Source organism: Mobula birostris, chromosome 1, assembly GCF_030028105.1.
Source record: "Mobula birostris isolate sMobBir1 chromosome 1, sMobBir1.hap1, whole genome shotgun sequence".
Classification (NCBI taxonomy): Eukaryota; Metazoa; Chordata; class Chondrichthyes; order Myliobatiformes; family Myliobatidae; genus Mobula; species Mobula birostris.
Genome location: NC_092370.1, coordinates 251,696,158 through 251,710,744, shown reverse-complemented (window position 1 = coordinate 251,710,744; position 14,587 = coordinate 251,696,158). Strand labels below are relative to the sequence as shown.

Sequence of the window (14,587 nt, the reverse complement as noted above, 5' to 3'; positions counted from 1 at the left end):
CCTGTCTGCTAACCAATTCTCTATCCACATCAATACCTTACTCCCAATACCGTGTGCTTTAAGTTTGCACACTAATCTCCTGTGTGGGACCTTGTCAAAAGCCTTTTGAAAATCCAAATATACCACATCCACTGGTTCTCCCCTATCCACTCTACTAGTTACATCCTCAAAAAATTCTATGAGATTCGTCGGACATGATTTTCCTTTCACAAATCCATGCTGACTTTGTCCGATGATTTCACCGCTTTCCAAATGTGCTGTTATCACATCTTTGATAACTGACTCCAGCAGTTTCCCCACCACCGACGTTAGGCTAACCGGTCTATAATTCCCCGGTTTCTCTCTCCCTCCTTTTTCAAAAAGTGGGGTTACATTAGCCACCCTCCAATCCTCAGGAACTAGTCCAGAATCTAACGAGTTTTGAAAAATTATCACTAATGCATCCACTATTTCTTGAGCTACTTCCTTAAGCACTCTGGGATGCAGACCATCTGGCCCTGAAGATTTATCTGCCTTTAATCCCTTCAATTTACCCAACACCACTTCCCTACTAACATGTATTTCGCTCAGTTCCTCCATCTCACTGGACCCTCTGTCCCCTACTATTTCTGGAAGATTATTTATGTCCTCCTTAGTGAAGACAGAACCAAAGTAATTATTCAATTAGTCTGCCATGTCCTTGCTCCCCATAATCAATTCACCTGTTTCTGTCTGTAGGGGACCTACATTTGTCTTTACCAGTCTTTTCCTTTTTACATATCTATAAAAGCTTTTACAGTCCGTTTTTATGTTCCCTGCCAGTTTTCTCTCATAATCTTTTTTCCCCTTCCTAATTAAGCCCTTTGCCCTCCTCTGCTGAACTCTGAATTTCTCCCAGTCCTCAGGTGAGCCACTTTTTCTGGCTAATTTGTATGCTGCTTCTTTGGAATTGATACTATCCCTAATTTCTCTTGTCAGCCACGGGTGCGCTACCTTCCTTGATTTATTCTCACTATGTATTTTAAAAATTGTTTTGACAGGTGTAGAACCTTTTTTATGTTTTTATAGTTGGTTTCTGGGCAGAGGGTCTCTTGTTTTTTTTTGCCAAGCTTATCTTTCTAAACACAACTGGCACTTGTAAAGATCAAACTGTTGTAAGTTAAACTTCCAACTAATATTCTTTGTTCAGCTTCTGATCGTAAATGGGAGCCAGTCTTCAGTTCTTAATGTAAATGGAAAGCAGCAATCAGCTTGAAGTTGAAAACACAGCTTTGCAAACAGACACACTATCTATGGAAAGCAGAATGTTGGATCACAACAGTTGTCTTATTCAAGAAGCAAAGTGTAAAACAATCGATTATTTAACATAAAAACAAAAAAGAGGGCACATCATAGAGCAAAAATTAGCATGAAGTTATAGGATTGGGAAGCTTTTAGAAACCAACAGAAAGCAATAAACAGCAAGTGCCAGAAATACTGGAGGTCAGGCAGGTTCTGTGGAGAGAAACCGAGGGAAGGTTTTAGGTTGAGCAATCTTTTCATGAGGGTATTTCCACATGTTGTGTTTGCACGTTTCAGGATGTGCAATATTGTATTGTCACATCAATTATTCACTCCTGTTGTCTTCACTGCACAGTACACTTGGCAGTAAAGTTGTATTCATAAGCAATACCAAATAATTGTGGTCTTTTATCACAGCTCGTGGAGTATGTGTGTGTAGATGAATTACACTTGGTGAATTGAGTATTTATTTCATCACTTAATTTAAACAAGTCTATTGGATAACTTATTTAATCCCACCAGTTGCATTAATCCATGCAACACACACACAATGCTGGAGGAATTTAGCAGGTCAGGCAGCATTAATGGAAAAGAGCAGGCAGTTGATGTTTCCGGCTAAAACCCTTCAGCAAGACTCTTGGCTTTCCAGCATCTGCAAATTTTCTTATTTGTAATTGTATTAACACTACATTAATAATATTAATAGTAAACATAGTATGAAAATACTATTATTAATACTATTTTAATAATTTTCTCCACTCGGTTATATCAGAAGTAAAACGCTGAGTTATGTGTGAACAACACCTTTGTTTTAATCTGTTTGTTGAGTCTGGATAACTTTTTGCAAACTGCTAAAGGAAGTTTGTGTTAGAACTTCCTGGAGTTGGTTTTGGGCGTTCAATACAATGCTATTGGGCAGCACTTCTCCAGAAGTAAGGGGCAGAATTCTGATCCAGTGCTTCTGAATGGGGAAGTTTTTCAGAATGGAGGGACAGAGGTGAGCTATGATAGAATGGCAGAGCACGTAGGCCAAATTCTGCTCTTGTATCTTATGCTAATATCAGTTTGACAAAGCATGATATTGGTATCTGGATTGTCCTGCACTGTTTTCATTGTTTACCAAAATAGCAGGCATTTGTTACGATGTCACCCTCATTCCCATGGTGATTATGGCACTGACAGTAATTAATTTGTGACCACTGTTTGATTTTTCAGCACCTTGGTACTGTTCTCCCCGACAACGTAGAGTATCAGGAAATGGTGTGCCAAAGCTGTATGAAGAGATGCTCCTTTCTTTGGGCCTACGCGACGCATGTGGCAGGTACGGGGCATCTTGGCGCTTTCTTACCCACAGCTGATGCTCTTGACTCACTGCTACCGAAGCCATATTGCGCAGGATTTCTTGAAATGCTGACTGTCGGCTAACTTGCAGGCATCTGGAACTGCAATTCAGCTGGCTGCTTCTCTTGCTGTTCCTGCGGATCTCCTGAGAGTAGGCACTAAGCATGCAGGAGAGGTTTACCAGGATGCTGTCAGGATTAGAGGGCATGGGCTATAACGAGAGGCTGGGCAAACTTGTGTTTTCTCTGGAGCAGCGCAGGCTGAGGGAGATCTGATAGAGGTTTGTAAGATTATGAGCGGCACAGATAGAGTAGAGACAGCATCTTTTTCCCAGGGTTGAAATGTCTAATTCTGACGACATGCATTAAGGTGAGAGGGGGAATTTTAAACGAGATGTGAGGGGCAAGTGTTTTTTTTTTTACAGAGTGGTGGGTGCATAGCATGAGTTGCCTGGGTGGTGGTAGAGGCAGATACATTAGAGGTGTTTAGATTGGCACACGAATGTGAGGAAAGTGGAAGGATAAGGACATTGTGTAGGCAGAAGGGATTAGTTGGCCATTTGATTACTAATTTATTTGGTTCGGCACAACATTGTGGGCTGACTGTTGGGAGAAATTTGAAAGCTTGTGAAATAGCTCAAAACCATCGAGTTTGTTCTACTATTCCATCATGACTGCTTTATTTTCTCTTAACCTTTGGCGACTTTGCTGATCAGAAACTTATCAACCTCTGTTTTCAGTACACCCATATCCAATCCTCTCCAGGTCTGTGCTGGTGTTACAAGTTTACAGTTTATTTGTCATGGGAACCGGGTGTATTGTATAATTGTACTACTTGATTACAGACCAGTAATATGAGTAATTAAAGCAGTAAGTTCCAGGTTAATCGGGTCCAGTACGTTTGGCCCAGTTAAGCTCCTGTCTTTAGCCAAAAAAAAGTATTAAAAAAAGACAAACGACATTTAACTGAGTAACAAATTATGTATTTAAATGAGAAACAGAACAAATTAGAACATGTCCTACAGTGCTATAAAACTATATTAGTTCCTAATAGTTATCGACAGAGGAATTCATACGGTCTACATGAGCATGAACAAAATCAGAGTTTTGTAGAGCTGCATCAGACTCTTAAACTCTATCCCTCGACTTATGAAAGCTAACACCCCATAAGCTTTCTTAACTACCCTATCCACCTGTGAGGCAACTTTCAGGGATCTGTGGACATGTACCCCCAGATCCCTCTGCTCCTCCACACTACCAAGTATCCTGCCAGTTACTTTGTACTCTGCCTTGGAGTTTGTCCTTCCAAAGTGTACCACCTCACACTACTCTGGGTTGAACTCCATCTGCCACTTCTCAGCCCACTTCTGCATCCTATCGATGTCTCTCTGCAATCTTCGACAATCCTCTACACTATCTACAACACCACCAACCTTTGTGTCATCTGCAAACTTGCCAACCCACCCTTCTACCCCCACATTCATGTTGTTAATAAAAATCACGAAAAGCAGAGATCCTAGAACAGATCCTTGTGGGTCACCACTAGTCACAATCCTCCAATCTGAATGTACTCCCTCCACCATGACCCTCTGTGTTCTGCAGGCAAGCCAATTCTGAATCCACCTGGCCAAACTTCCCTGGATCCCATGCCTTCTGACTTTCTGAATAAGCCTTGTCAAATGCCTTACTAAAATCCATATAGATCACATCCACTGTACTACCCTCATCTATATGCCTGGTCACCTCCTCAAAGAACTCTATCAGGCTTGTTAGCCACGATCTGCGCTTCACAAAGCCATGCTGACTGTCCCTGATCAGACCATGATTCTCGAAATGCCCAGAGATCCTATCTCTAAGAATCTTTTCCAACAGCTTTCCCACCACAGACGTAAGGCTCACTGGTCTATAATTACTTGGAATATCCCTACTATCGTTTTTCATAGTCACAGTCATACTTTATTGATTCTGGGGGAAATTGGTTTGATCAAGGGGACAACACTTGCCTCTCTCCAATCCTCCGTAATCACCCCCAGTTCATTACATAACGCCCAGTCCAGTATAGCTGATCCCCTAGTAGGCTCAATGACAAACTGCTCTAAAAAGCCATCTCATAGGCATTCAACAAACACGATCTCTTGAGATCCATTACCAACCTGATTTTCCCAATTGACCTGTATGTTAAAATCTCCCATGACTATCATGATATTGCCCTATTGACACATCTTTTCTATTTCCTGTTTATAATCTGTGGTCCACATCCCAGCTACTGTTGGGAGGCCTTTCTATATATACAGTGGCATGCAAAAGTTTGGGCACCCTGGTCAAAATTTCTGTTACTTTGAATAGCTAAGTGAGTAAAAGATGAACTGATTTCCAAAAAGCATGAAGTTAAAGATGACACATTTCTTTAATATTTTAAGCAAGAAAACTTTTTTATTTCCATCTTTTACAGTTTCAAACTAACAAACAAGGAAAAAGGCTCGAAGCAGAAGTTCGGGCACCCTGCATGTCAGTACTTAGTAACATCCCCTTTGTCAAGTATCACAGCTTGTAAACGCTTTTTGTAGCCAGCTAAGAGTCTTTCAATTCTTGTTTGGGGATCTTTTGCCTATTCTTCCTTGCAAAAGGCTTCTAGTTCTGTGAGATTCTTGGGCCATCTTGCATGCACTGCTCTTTTGAAGTCTATCCACAGATTCTCGATGATGTTTAGGTCGGGGGACTGTGAGGGCCATGGAAAAACCTTCAGCTTGTGCCTCTTGAGGTAGTCCATTGTGGATTTTGAGGTGTGTTTAGGTTCATTTTCCTGTTGTAGAAGCCATCCTCTTTTCACCTTCGGCTTTTTAACAGAAGGTGTGATGTTTGCTTCCAGAATTTGCTGGTATTTAATTGAATTCATTCCTCCCTCTACCAGTAAATGTTCCCTGTGCCACTGGCTGCAACACGAGCCCAAAGCATGATCGATCCACTCCCATGCTTAACAGTTGGAGAGGGGTTCTTTTCATGAAATTCTGCACCCTTTTTCCTCCAAACATACCTTTGCTCATTGCAACCAAAGAGTTGTATTTTAACTTCATCAGTCCATAGGACTTGTTTCCAAAATGCATCAGGCTTTTGAATAGAACTTTTTGGCCGCAATGAGCAAGTAACAGCTTGTGAGTAATAATTCTTTGTTCTGAATCAGAGCAGATCAGCCTGTTGTGAGGTTCCAGTTGCTCAGGTCAGACACAGACTCCCCTATTCATAAACCTGCATGTTCTATTGTATCAAAGAACACATCACAAATAATTTCTTATTTGGAACTGACCTCTAGTTCAGCAGATTATCAGGACCATCATTGTATCCACTTTAAAACACTTTGATACAGTTATTCCCGAGCAAAACCATCTCACAAGACAGCTCACAAAATGGAGGTTACAGAGCAGCTTCACAAAATGGCAGCCTCCATTCCTTCAATCACATGGCAAGAACAAAGACAATTGATTTGTCTATTTCCGCTGTCCTTGACTGTTCGAATTGAATGTTTTTTTTGTTTTAATTCCTTCATGGCCAGCAGCATTACAGATTGGCCAACAATGGTCAAGTGCTGTGAGTGTATCCACTCTTTATTGATGCTAAGCCAGTCATTTCCCTTGCCTTTGAAACTTGCTCCATGCTCATCAGTTTTCAATGGACAATTTCCCTGCCCTGCTATTCTGCATACTTGTCTTAATAGGAGAGGTTAGGGATGGGGCTCTTTTTGGTGTGAAGGAGGTTGAGGCGACTTGATAGAGGTGTATAAGATGGGAGATATCAAATAGACAGTTAGGCTTTCTCCCAGAGTGGAAATTGCAAATCTGAGGGGTACAACTTTCATGAGTTGGGAAGAAAGAGAATGTCAGAGGTAAGTTTATTTATTTGCAGAGTGCTGTGGGCTGGGTGTGCATGTGTGCTCGTGCGGATGTGGGCTGGGTTTTAAGGCACTAATAACCTTCTGTCAGTCAAAATGGTTCCGCTAGGCTTAATTACGAAGTGACACGTGAAGGCCAGGAGCTGGACTTGGTTGTCAGAGGCTATTTGAGGTGCACACCATTGGCAACATCGGTCATGGGAGTTTGTCCCCATTACCACCCCTGGCTATAACAACCTTAAGAAACCTAAATTGTTCTATATTTTATTGAAATACATAATTTGTTATTCATTTAAATGGTAGTTTGTCTTTTTAACTATTTCCATGAAGCTTTGGCTAATTGGGACAGCTGCTTAATTGGGCCAAAATGTTTTGGTCCTGATGTGGTCCATTTACCTAGAATCCACAGTATTCCTTATTGCAATACATAATTTAAAAAACTATAAATTACAATGTACTGCTGCCACAAAATGACAACTTCATCACCTCTGCTACCTGATTCTAATTGTGTTTGGTTTTGCTTGAGTTCAAAGTCATCGCTCTTGTTGTGGAAACCCAACTCTACCGTATTGAGGTTAAATTTGGATAGGTGTGTGGATGAGAGGATCATGGTCAATGGGAGGGGCAGATTAATGGTTTGGCATGGAGTAGATGGGCTGAAGGGCCTGTTTTTGCACTATAGTGTTCTGTGCCTTTCTGTTTGGATGCTGTGACAGGTGTGTCCCTGTTCAGTTCAGTGTTGTTCGTATTTGCGTAGGTGTGATTGCGGACACAATAAAGAGTTCTTGATGCGGAAACAGCATTCTGACAGCTGAACAGAGGTGGGAGGAGTTGACAGTGTGATATGTTGTTCCCTTTGTTCCGTTAAAACTGTGGTGCAGAAGGGTGGGACGGAGAAGAGGAGAGCTGTCATCATTGGAGACTCTATAGTCAGGGGAGCAGACAGTAGATTTAGTGGACATGAGAAGGACACCCGCATGGTTTGTTGCCTCCTGGGTGCCAGGGTCCGGGATGTCTCTGACCGGGTGCACAACATCCTGGTACAAGAGGGAAAGCAACTAGAAGTCGTGATACATGTTGGGACCAACGACATAGGCAGGAAGAGGGATGAGGTCCCGAAGTGTGAGTTTCGGGAACTAGGCAGAAGGCTGAAGAACAGGACCTCAAGGGTGGCGTTCTCAGGATTGCTGCCGGTGCTACGTGACAGTGATGGTAAGAATTGGAGGAGATGGCAGTTGAATGCGTGGCTGAGGAGTTGGTGCAGGGAGCAGGGTTTTAGATTTTTAGATCATTGAGATCTCTTCTTGGGAAGGTGGGACCTGTACAGATTGGATGGGTTGCACCTGAACTCGAGGGGGAGCAATATCCTTGCAGGTAGGTTTGCTAGCATGGTTCGGGAGGGTTTAAACTAATTTGCGAGGGGGATGGGACCCAGAGCGATGGATCAGTGAAAGAAGTGCATGGAGTAAAGCCAGATCTAACATATAGAGAGGCTTTGAGGAAAGAGAAGCAGAATAAACGGTGTAAAGACAGTAAGGTAGAAGGGCTGAAATGTGTGTACCTCAATGTAAGAAGTATCAGGAACAAAGGTGATAAACTGAGAGCTTGGATACATACATGGAATTATGATGTCGTGGCCATTACAGAGACTTGGCTGGCACCAGGGCAGGAATGGATTCTCAATATTCCTGGATTTCAGTGCTTTAAAAGGGACAGGGAGGGTGGAAAAAGGGGAGGAGGGGTGGCATTACTGGTCAGGGATACTATTACAGCTACAGAAAGGGTGGGTAATATAGCAGGATCCTCTTTTGAGTCAGTATGGGTGGAAGTCAGGAACAGGAAGGGAGCAGTTACTCTATTGGGGGTATCCTATAGGCCCCCTGGTAGCAGCAGAGATACAGAGGAGCAGATTGGGAGGCAGATTTTGGAAAGGTGCAAAAATAACAGGGTTGTTATCATGGGTGACTTTAACTTCCCTAATATTGATTGGCACCTGATTAGTTCCAAGGGTTTAGATGGGGCAGAGTTTGTTAAGTGTGTCCAGGACGGATTCCTGTCACAGTATGTGGACAGGCCGACCAGGGGGAATGCCATACTATATCCAGTACTAGGTAATGAACTGGGTCAGGTCTCTCAGTGGGTGAGCATCTGGGGGACAGTGACCACTGCTCCCTGGCCTTTAGGATTATCATGGAACAGGATAGAATCAGAGAGCACAGGAAAATTTTTAATTGGGGAAAGGCAAATTATGAGGCTATAAGGCTAGAACTTGCGAGTGTGAATTGGGATGATGTTTCTGCAGGGAAACGTACTATGGACATGTGGTCGATGTTTAGAGATCTCTTGCGGGATGTTAGGGATAAATTTGTCCCGGTGAGGAAGATAAAGAATGGTAGGATGAAGGAACCATGGGTGACAAGTGAGGTGGAAAATCTAGTCAGGTGGAAGAAGGCAGCATACATGAGGTTTAGGAAGCAAGGATCAGATGGGTCTATTGAGGAATATAGGGAAGCAAGAAAGGAGCTTAAGAAGGGGCTGAGGAGAGCAAGAAGGGGGCATGAGAAGGCCTTGGCAAGTAGGGTAAAGGAAAACCCCAAGGCATTCTTCAATTATGTGAAGAAAAAAGGATGACAGGAGTGAAAGTAGGACTGATTAGAGATAAAGGTGGGAGGATGTGCCTGGAGGCTGTGGAAGTGAGCGAGGTCCTCAATGAATACTTCTCTTCAGTATTCACCAATGAGAGGGAACTTGATGGTGAGGACATATGAGTGAGGTTGATGTTCTGGAGCATGTTGATATTAAGGGAGAGGAGGTGTTGGAGTTGTTAAAATACATTAGGACGGAGAAGTCCTCGGGGCCTGACGGAATATTCCCCAGGTTGCTCCACGAGGCGAGGGAAGAGATTGCTGAGCCTCTGGCTAGGATCTTTACGTCCTCGTTGTCCACAGGAATGGTACCGGAGATTGGAGGGAGGCGAATGTTGTCCCCTTGTTCAAAAAAGGTAGTAGGGATAGTCCGGGTAATTATAGACCAGTGAACCTTACGTCTGTGGTGGGAAAGCTGTTGGAAAAGATTCTTAGAGATAGGATCTATAGGCATTTAGAGAATCATGGTCTGATCAGGGACAGTCTGCATGGCTTTGTGAAGGGCAGATCGTGTCTAACAAGCCTGATAGATTTCTTTGAGGAGGTGACCAGGCATATAGATGAGGGTAGTGCAGTGGATGTGATCTATATGGATTTTAGTAAGGCATTTCTCAAGGTTCCACATGGTAGGCTTATTCAGAAAGTTAGAAGGCATGGGATCCAGGGAAGTTTGGCCAGGTGGATTCAGAATTGGCTTGCCTGCAGAAAGCAGAGGGTGGTGGTGGAGGGAGTACATTCAGATTGGAGGATTGTGACTAGTGGTGTCCCACAAAGATCTAATTTTCGTGATTTTTATTAACGACCTAGATGTGGGGGGTAGAAGGGTGGGTTGGCAAGTTTGCAGATGACACAAAGGTTGGTGGTGTTGTAGATAGTGTAGAGGATTGTCAAAGATTGCAGAGAGACATTGATAGGATGCAGAAGTGGGCTGAGAAGTGGCAGATGGAGTTCAATCTGGAGAAGTGTGAGGTGGTGCACTTTGGAAGGACAAACTCCAAGGCAGAGTACAAAGTAAATGGCAGGATACTTGGTAGTCTGGAGGAGCAGAGGGATCTCGGGGTACGTGTCCACAGATCCCTGAGAGTTGCCTCACAGGTGGATAGGGTAGTTAAGAAAGCTTATGAGGTGTTAGCTTTCATAAGTCGAGGAATAGAGTTTAAGAGTCGCGATGTAATGATGCAGCTCTATAAAACTCTGGTTAGGCCACACTTGGAGCATTGTGTCCAGTTCTGGTCACCTCACTATAGGAAGGATGTGGAAGCATTGGAAAGGGTACAGAGGAGATTTACCAGGATGCTGCCTGGTTTAGAGAGTATGCATTATGATCAGAGATTAAGGGAGCTAGGGCTTTACTCTTTGGAGAGAGAGAGGATGAGAGGAGACATGATAGAGGTGTACAAGATGATAAGAGGAATAGATAGAGTGGATAGCCAGCGCCTCTTCCCCAGGGCACCACTGCTCAATACAAGAGGACATGGCTTTAAGGTAAGGGGTGGGAAGTTCAAGGGGGATATTAGAGGAAGGTTTTTTACTCAGAGAGTGGTTGGTGCGTGGAATGCACTGCCTGAGTCAGTGGTGGAGGCAGATACACTAGTGAAGTTTAAGAGACTACTAGACAGGTGTATGGAGGAATTTAAGGTGGGGGCTTATATGGGAGGCAGGGTTTGAGGGTCGGCACAACATTGTGGGCTGAAGGGCCTGTACTGTGCTGTACTATTCTATGTGCTATGTTAACAAGAGATGGACGGACTTCAGGCCTTTCAGAATGGGACAAATGTGCCGTGAATCGTGCTACTTGTGTTGGAACTGGATAAAAGAAACTGTTTAATATGGGAATGAGTAAAGAGTTGACATCTCAGGGTTATTCTGGCAACTTCCCCCTTCCCTTCCTGTCCTGTCCTGATGAAGCGTCTCAGCCCGAAACACTTGACTGTTTATCAATGTCCATGGATGCTGCCTGACCTGCTGAGTTCCTCCAGTATTTTTGTGTGTTGCTCTGGGTTCCTAGCAGCGGCAGAATTTCTTGTGCTTAACTATTTAATGTCCTTTTTTTGTGAACTCCTGCCAGTTATCAAGGCAACAGATGGTGATAACAGTGGACCATTGACGAAGTTGGAGGACAGCGACGTTGATGTGTGTACGGTGCAGGAAAATGGAGATTCCTATAACCAGAAAGCAGTGAAAACTGAAGAGAGTGAAGGCAAGCACAATGGGCCTTCCACAAGCTGCACAGCTGAGAAATCTGAGGTAACGCCCGTACCTGCTGTTGCTGTGATGTTGGTACAGTACTCGTCTAGCCGTCTGGCAGCGTAGAATGCTCAGCTCTGACTCCACAGACATGTACTGCACAAAACAATTTGATCCTTCGTGCAGGTGGTGACATTTAATTATCCATTTTAGGCCATAACATAAAGGAGCAAAGTTAAACCATCAGCCCATCGAGTCTGCTCTGCTGTTCCATCATGGCTGATATATTATCGCTCTCAAACCCATTCTCCTGCCTTCTCCCTGTAAACTCTGCCTAATCAACAACCTATCAACCTCCACTTTAAATATACTTAACGACTTGGCCTCCACAGCTGTCCGTGGCAATGAATTCCACGGATTCACCCCCTGCCCCCCAGCTAAAGAAATTCTTCTTCATCTGTGTTCTAAATGGACGTCCCTCTATTCTGAGGCTGTGCCCTCTGGTCCTGGACTCCTCCAGTCTAGGAAGCAGCCTCTCCACATCTACTCTTATCTCAGCCTTCCAACACTTGATCGATTTTAATGAGATTTCTACACCCACTTGCCCCCAATTCTCCAAAAACCCAGTGAGTACAGGCCAGGACCCATCAGACACTCCTTGTACATTAACCCTTTCATTCCCAGAATCACTCTCATGCATGTTCTCCAATACCAGCACATTCTTTGATAAGGGACCCAAAACTGCTCAACATATTCCAAGTGCCATTTGACCAATGCCTTGTAAAGGCTCAGTATTACATCCTTGCTTTTATATTCTAGTCCTCTTAAAATGAATGCGAACATTGCATTTGCCTTCCTCATCACCCACTGAACCTGCAAGTTAATCTTTATGGAATCGATTACGACAACTCTCAAGTTCCTTTACACTTTTTGATCTCTGAATGTCCCTTTCATTTAGAAAATAATTTACACCTTTTATTACTTCTGCCAATGTGCATGACCACACACTTGTCTACACTATATTCCATCTGCCACTTCGTCCGTTTTCTCAATCTGTCCCGGTCCTTCTGCAGATTCCCTGCTCCAACACTACCTGCCCCTCTACTTATCTTTGTATCATCTGCAAAGTTAGCCACAAAGCCACCAATTCCATCATTAAATCGTTGACATATAATCTGAAAAGATGTGGTCCCAATACTGACTGCTATGGAACACCACTAGTCATCAGGAGCCAACTAGAATAGGCCCCCTTATTCTCGCTCTTTTCCTCTTGCCAGTCAGCCAAGCGTCTGTCAATGCTAGTATCTTCCCTGTGATACCATGGGCTCTCGTGTTGTTTAGCAGCATCATGTGTGGCATCCTGTCAAAGGCCTTCTGAAAACACGCAAACAACATCCACTGACTCTCCTTTGTCTGTCCGTGCCTGTTCTTTCCTCAAAGAATTCTAACAGATTTGTCAGTCAAGACGAAGATTGTCAAGATTCCTTCTCCATGAAGGAAGCCATGCTGACTTCAGCCTTTTTCAGAAAAATATATTGTCTCCAAATACCCAAAAAACTCATTCTCAATAATTGTCTCCAACATCTTCCTAACACTAAGTCAGACTAAATGGCCTATAACTTCCTTTCTTCTGCCTCTTTCCTTTCATGAAGAGTGGAGTGAGTTTTGCAATTTTCTAGTCTTTGGGAACCATTTCAGAATCTAGTATTCTTGACAGATCATTACTAATACCCCCACAATTTCTTCAGCCTCAGGACCTCTTTCAGAAACCTGTCGTGTTTTCTATCTGGTCCACATGACTGATCTACCTTCAGAGTTTTCAGCTTCCCAAGCACCTTCTCCTTGGTAATAGTAACAACACTCACTTCTGTCCCCTGACACCTGGAACTTCCACCATACTGCTAGTGTCTTCCACAGTGAAGAAAGATGCAAAATACTTACTCAGTTTGTCTGCTATTTTGTTGTCCTCTATTACTACCTCTCCAGCATCATTTTCCAGCAGTCAAACATCCACTCTCACCTCTCTTTTACACTTTATGTATCTGAAGACACTTTTGGTATTGCCTTTATCAGCGGTCCCCAACCACCGGGCCGTGGACCGGTACCGGGCTGCAAAGCATGTGCTACCGGGCCATGAGGGAACGATATGAGTCAGCTGCACCTTCCTCATTCCCTGTCACGCACCGTTGAACTTGAACATAGGGTTGCCAACTGTCCTGTATTTGCCGGGACATCCCGTATATTGGGCTAAATTGGTTTGTCCCGTATTTCCCACGCTAAGGTAGAGCGTTCCTATGAAACCTTTCGTGCTGAAAGGCGAAGAAGCAATTACTATTAATTTATATGGGAAAAATTTTTGAGTGTTCCCAGACCCAAAAAATAACCTAACAAATCATACCAAATAACACATAACACCTAAAATAAATAACACTAACATATAGTAAAAACAGGAATGATATGATAAGTACATAGCCTATATAAAGTAGAAATAATGTATGTACAGTGTAGTCAGGAAGGTGAAGGCAAAACCGATTTGTGGGGGGAAAAGATTGGAACGTACGCGCATGCGCACATAACGTGGGCACGTCAAACATGCGCACACAGGTGCCTGCGCAAGGCTTCATGGTCATGGTAGTCTTTCCGGGGGTAAAGTGTCCTGGGATTTGACTGCTACTTTTGTCCCTATTTGGGAGTGAGAAAGTTGGCAACCCTAACTGTAAAAGACACGTTGAGGTGAGTTTAACCCGATTTGAACCCCCCCCCCCACCCTGGTCGGCTAGTCTGCATGAATATTGTCAATATTAAACTGGTCCACAGTGCAAAAAAGGTTGGGGACCCCTGGTCTTTATTACTGGCTAGCTTACCTTCGTATTCTATTTTCATCATCTTAATTACTTTTTAGTTGTCTTCTGTGGTTTTTAAATGTTTCCCAATCCTCTAACTTCCCACTCTTCGCTCTATTATATGCCCTCTCTTTGGCTTTTATGTTGGCTTTGAATTCTCTTGTCAGCAACTGTTGCATAATCCCAACTTCAGAATAATTCCTCTTTGGGATGTATCTATCCTGCACCTTCTGAATTGCTCCCAGAAATTCCAGCTGTTGCTGTTCTAACATCATCCCTGCTAGTGTTCCCTTCCAATCAACTTTGGACAGTTCCTCTCTCTCTTGCCTCCATTTCCCTTTACTCCACTGTAATACTGATACATCTGACTTTAGCTTCTCGAACTTGCAGGCCCTCCTGTACTAGTTGTGATTGACCAGTGGTAAA

The 14,587-nt window shown here is 43.4% G+C and overlaps 1 protein-coding gene across 1 annotated transcript in view; it reads left to right on the top strand.

The window, feature by feature from the left end:
• ubr7 (ubiquitin protein ligase E3 component n-recognin 7) overlaps positions 1-14,587 on the top strand; it is a 55,051-nt gene that overhangs the window by 23,879 nt on the left and 16,585 nt on the right. The window contains exons 6-7 of the mRNA XM_072274736.1: positions 2,476-2,581; positions 11,200-11,378. Coding sequence (XP_072130837.1) covers positions 2,476-2,581; positions 11,200-11,378 — 285 coding nt within the window. The remainder of the gene's footprint in view (positions 1-2,475; positions 2,582-11,199; positions 11,379-14,587) is intronic.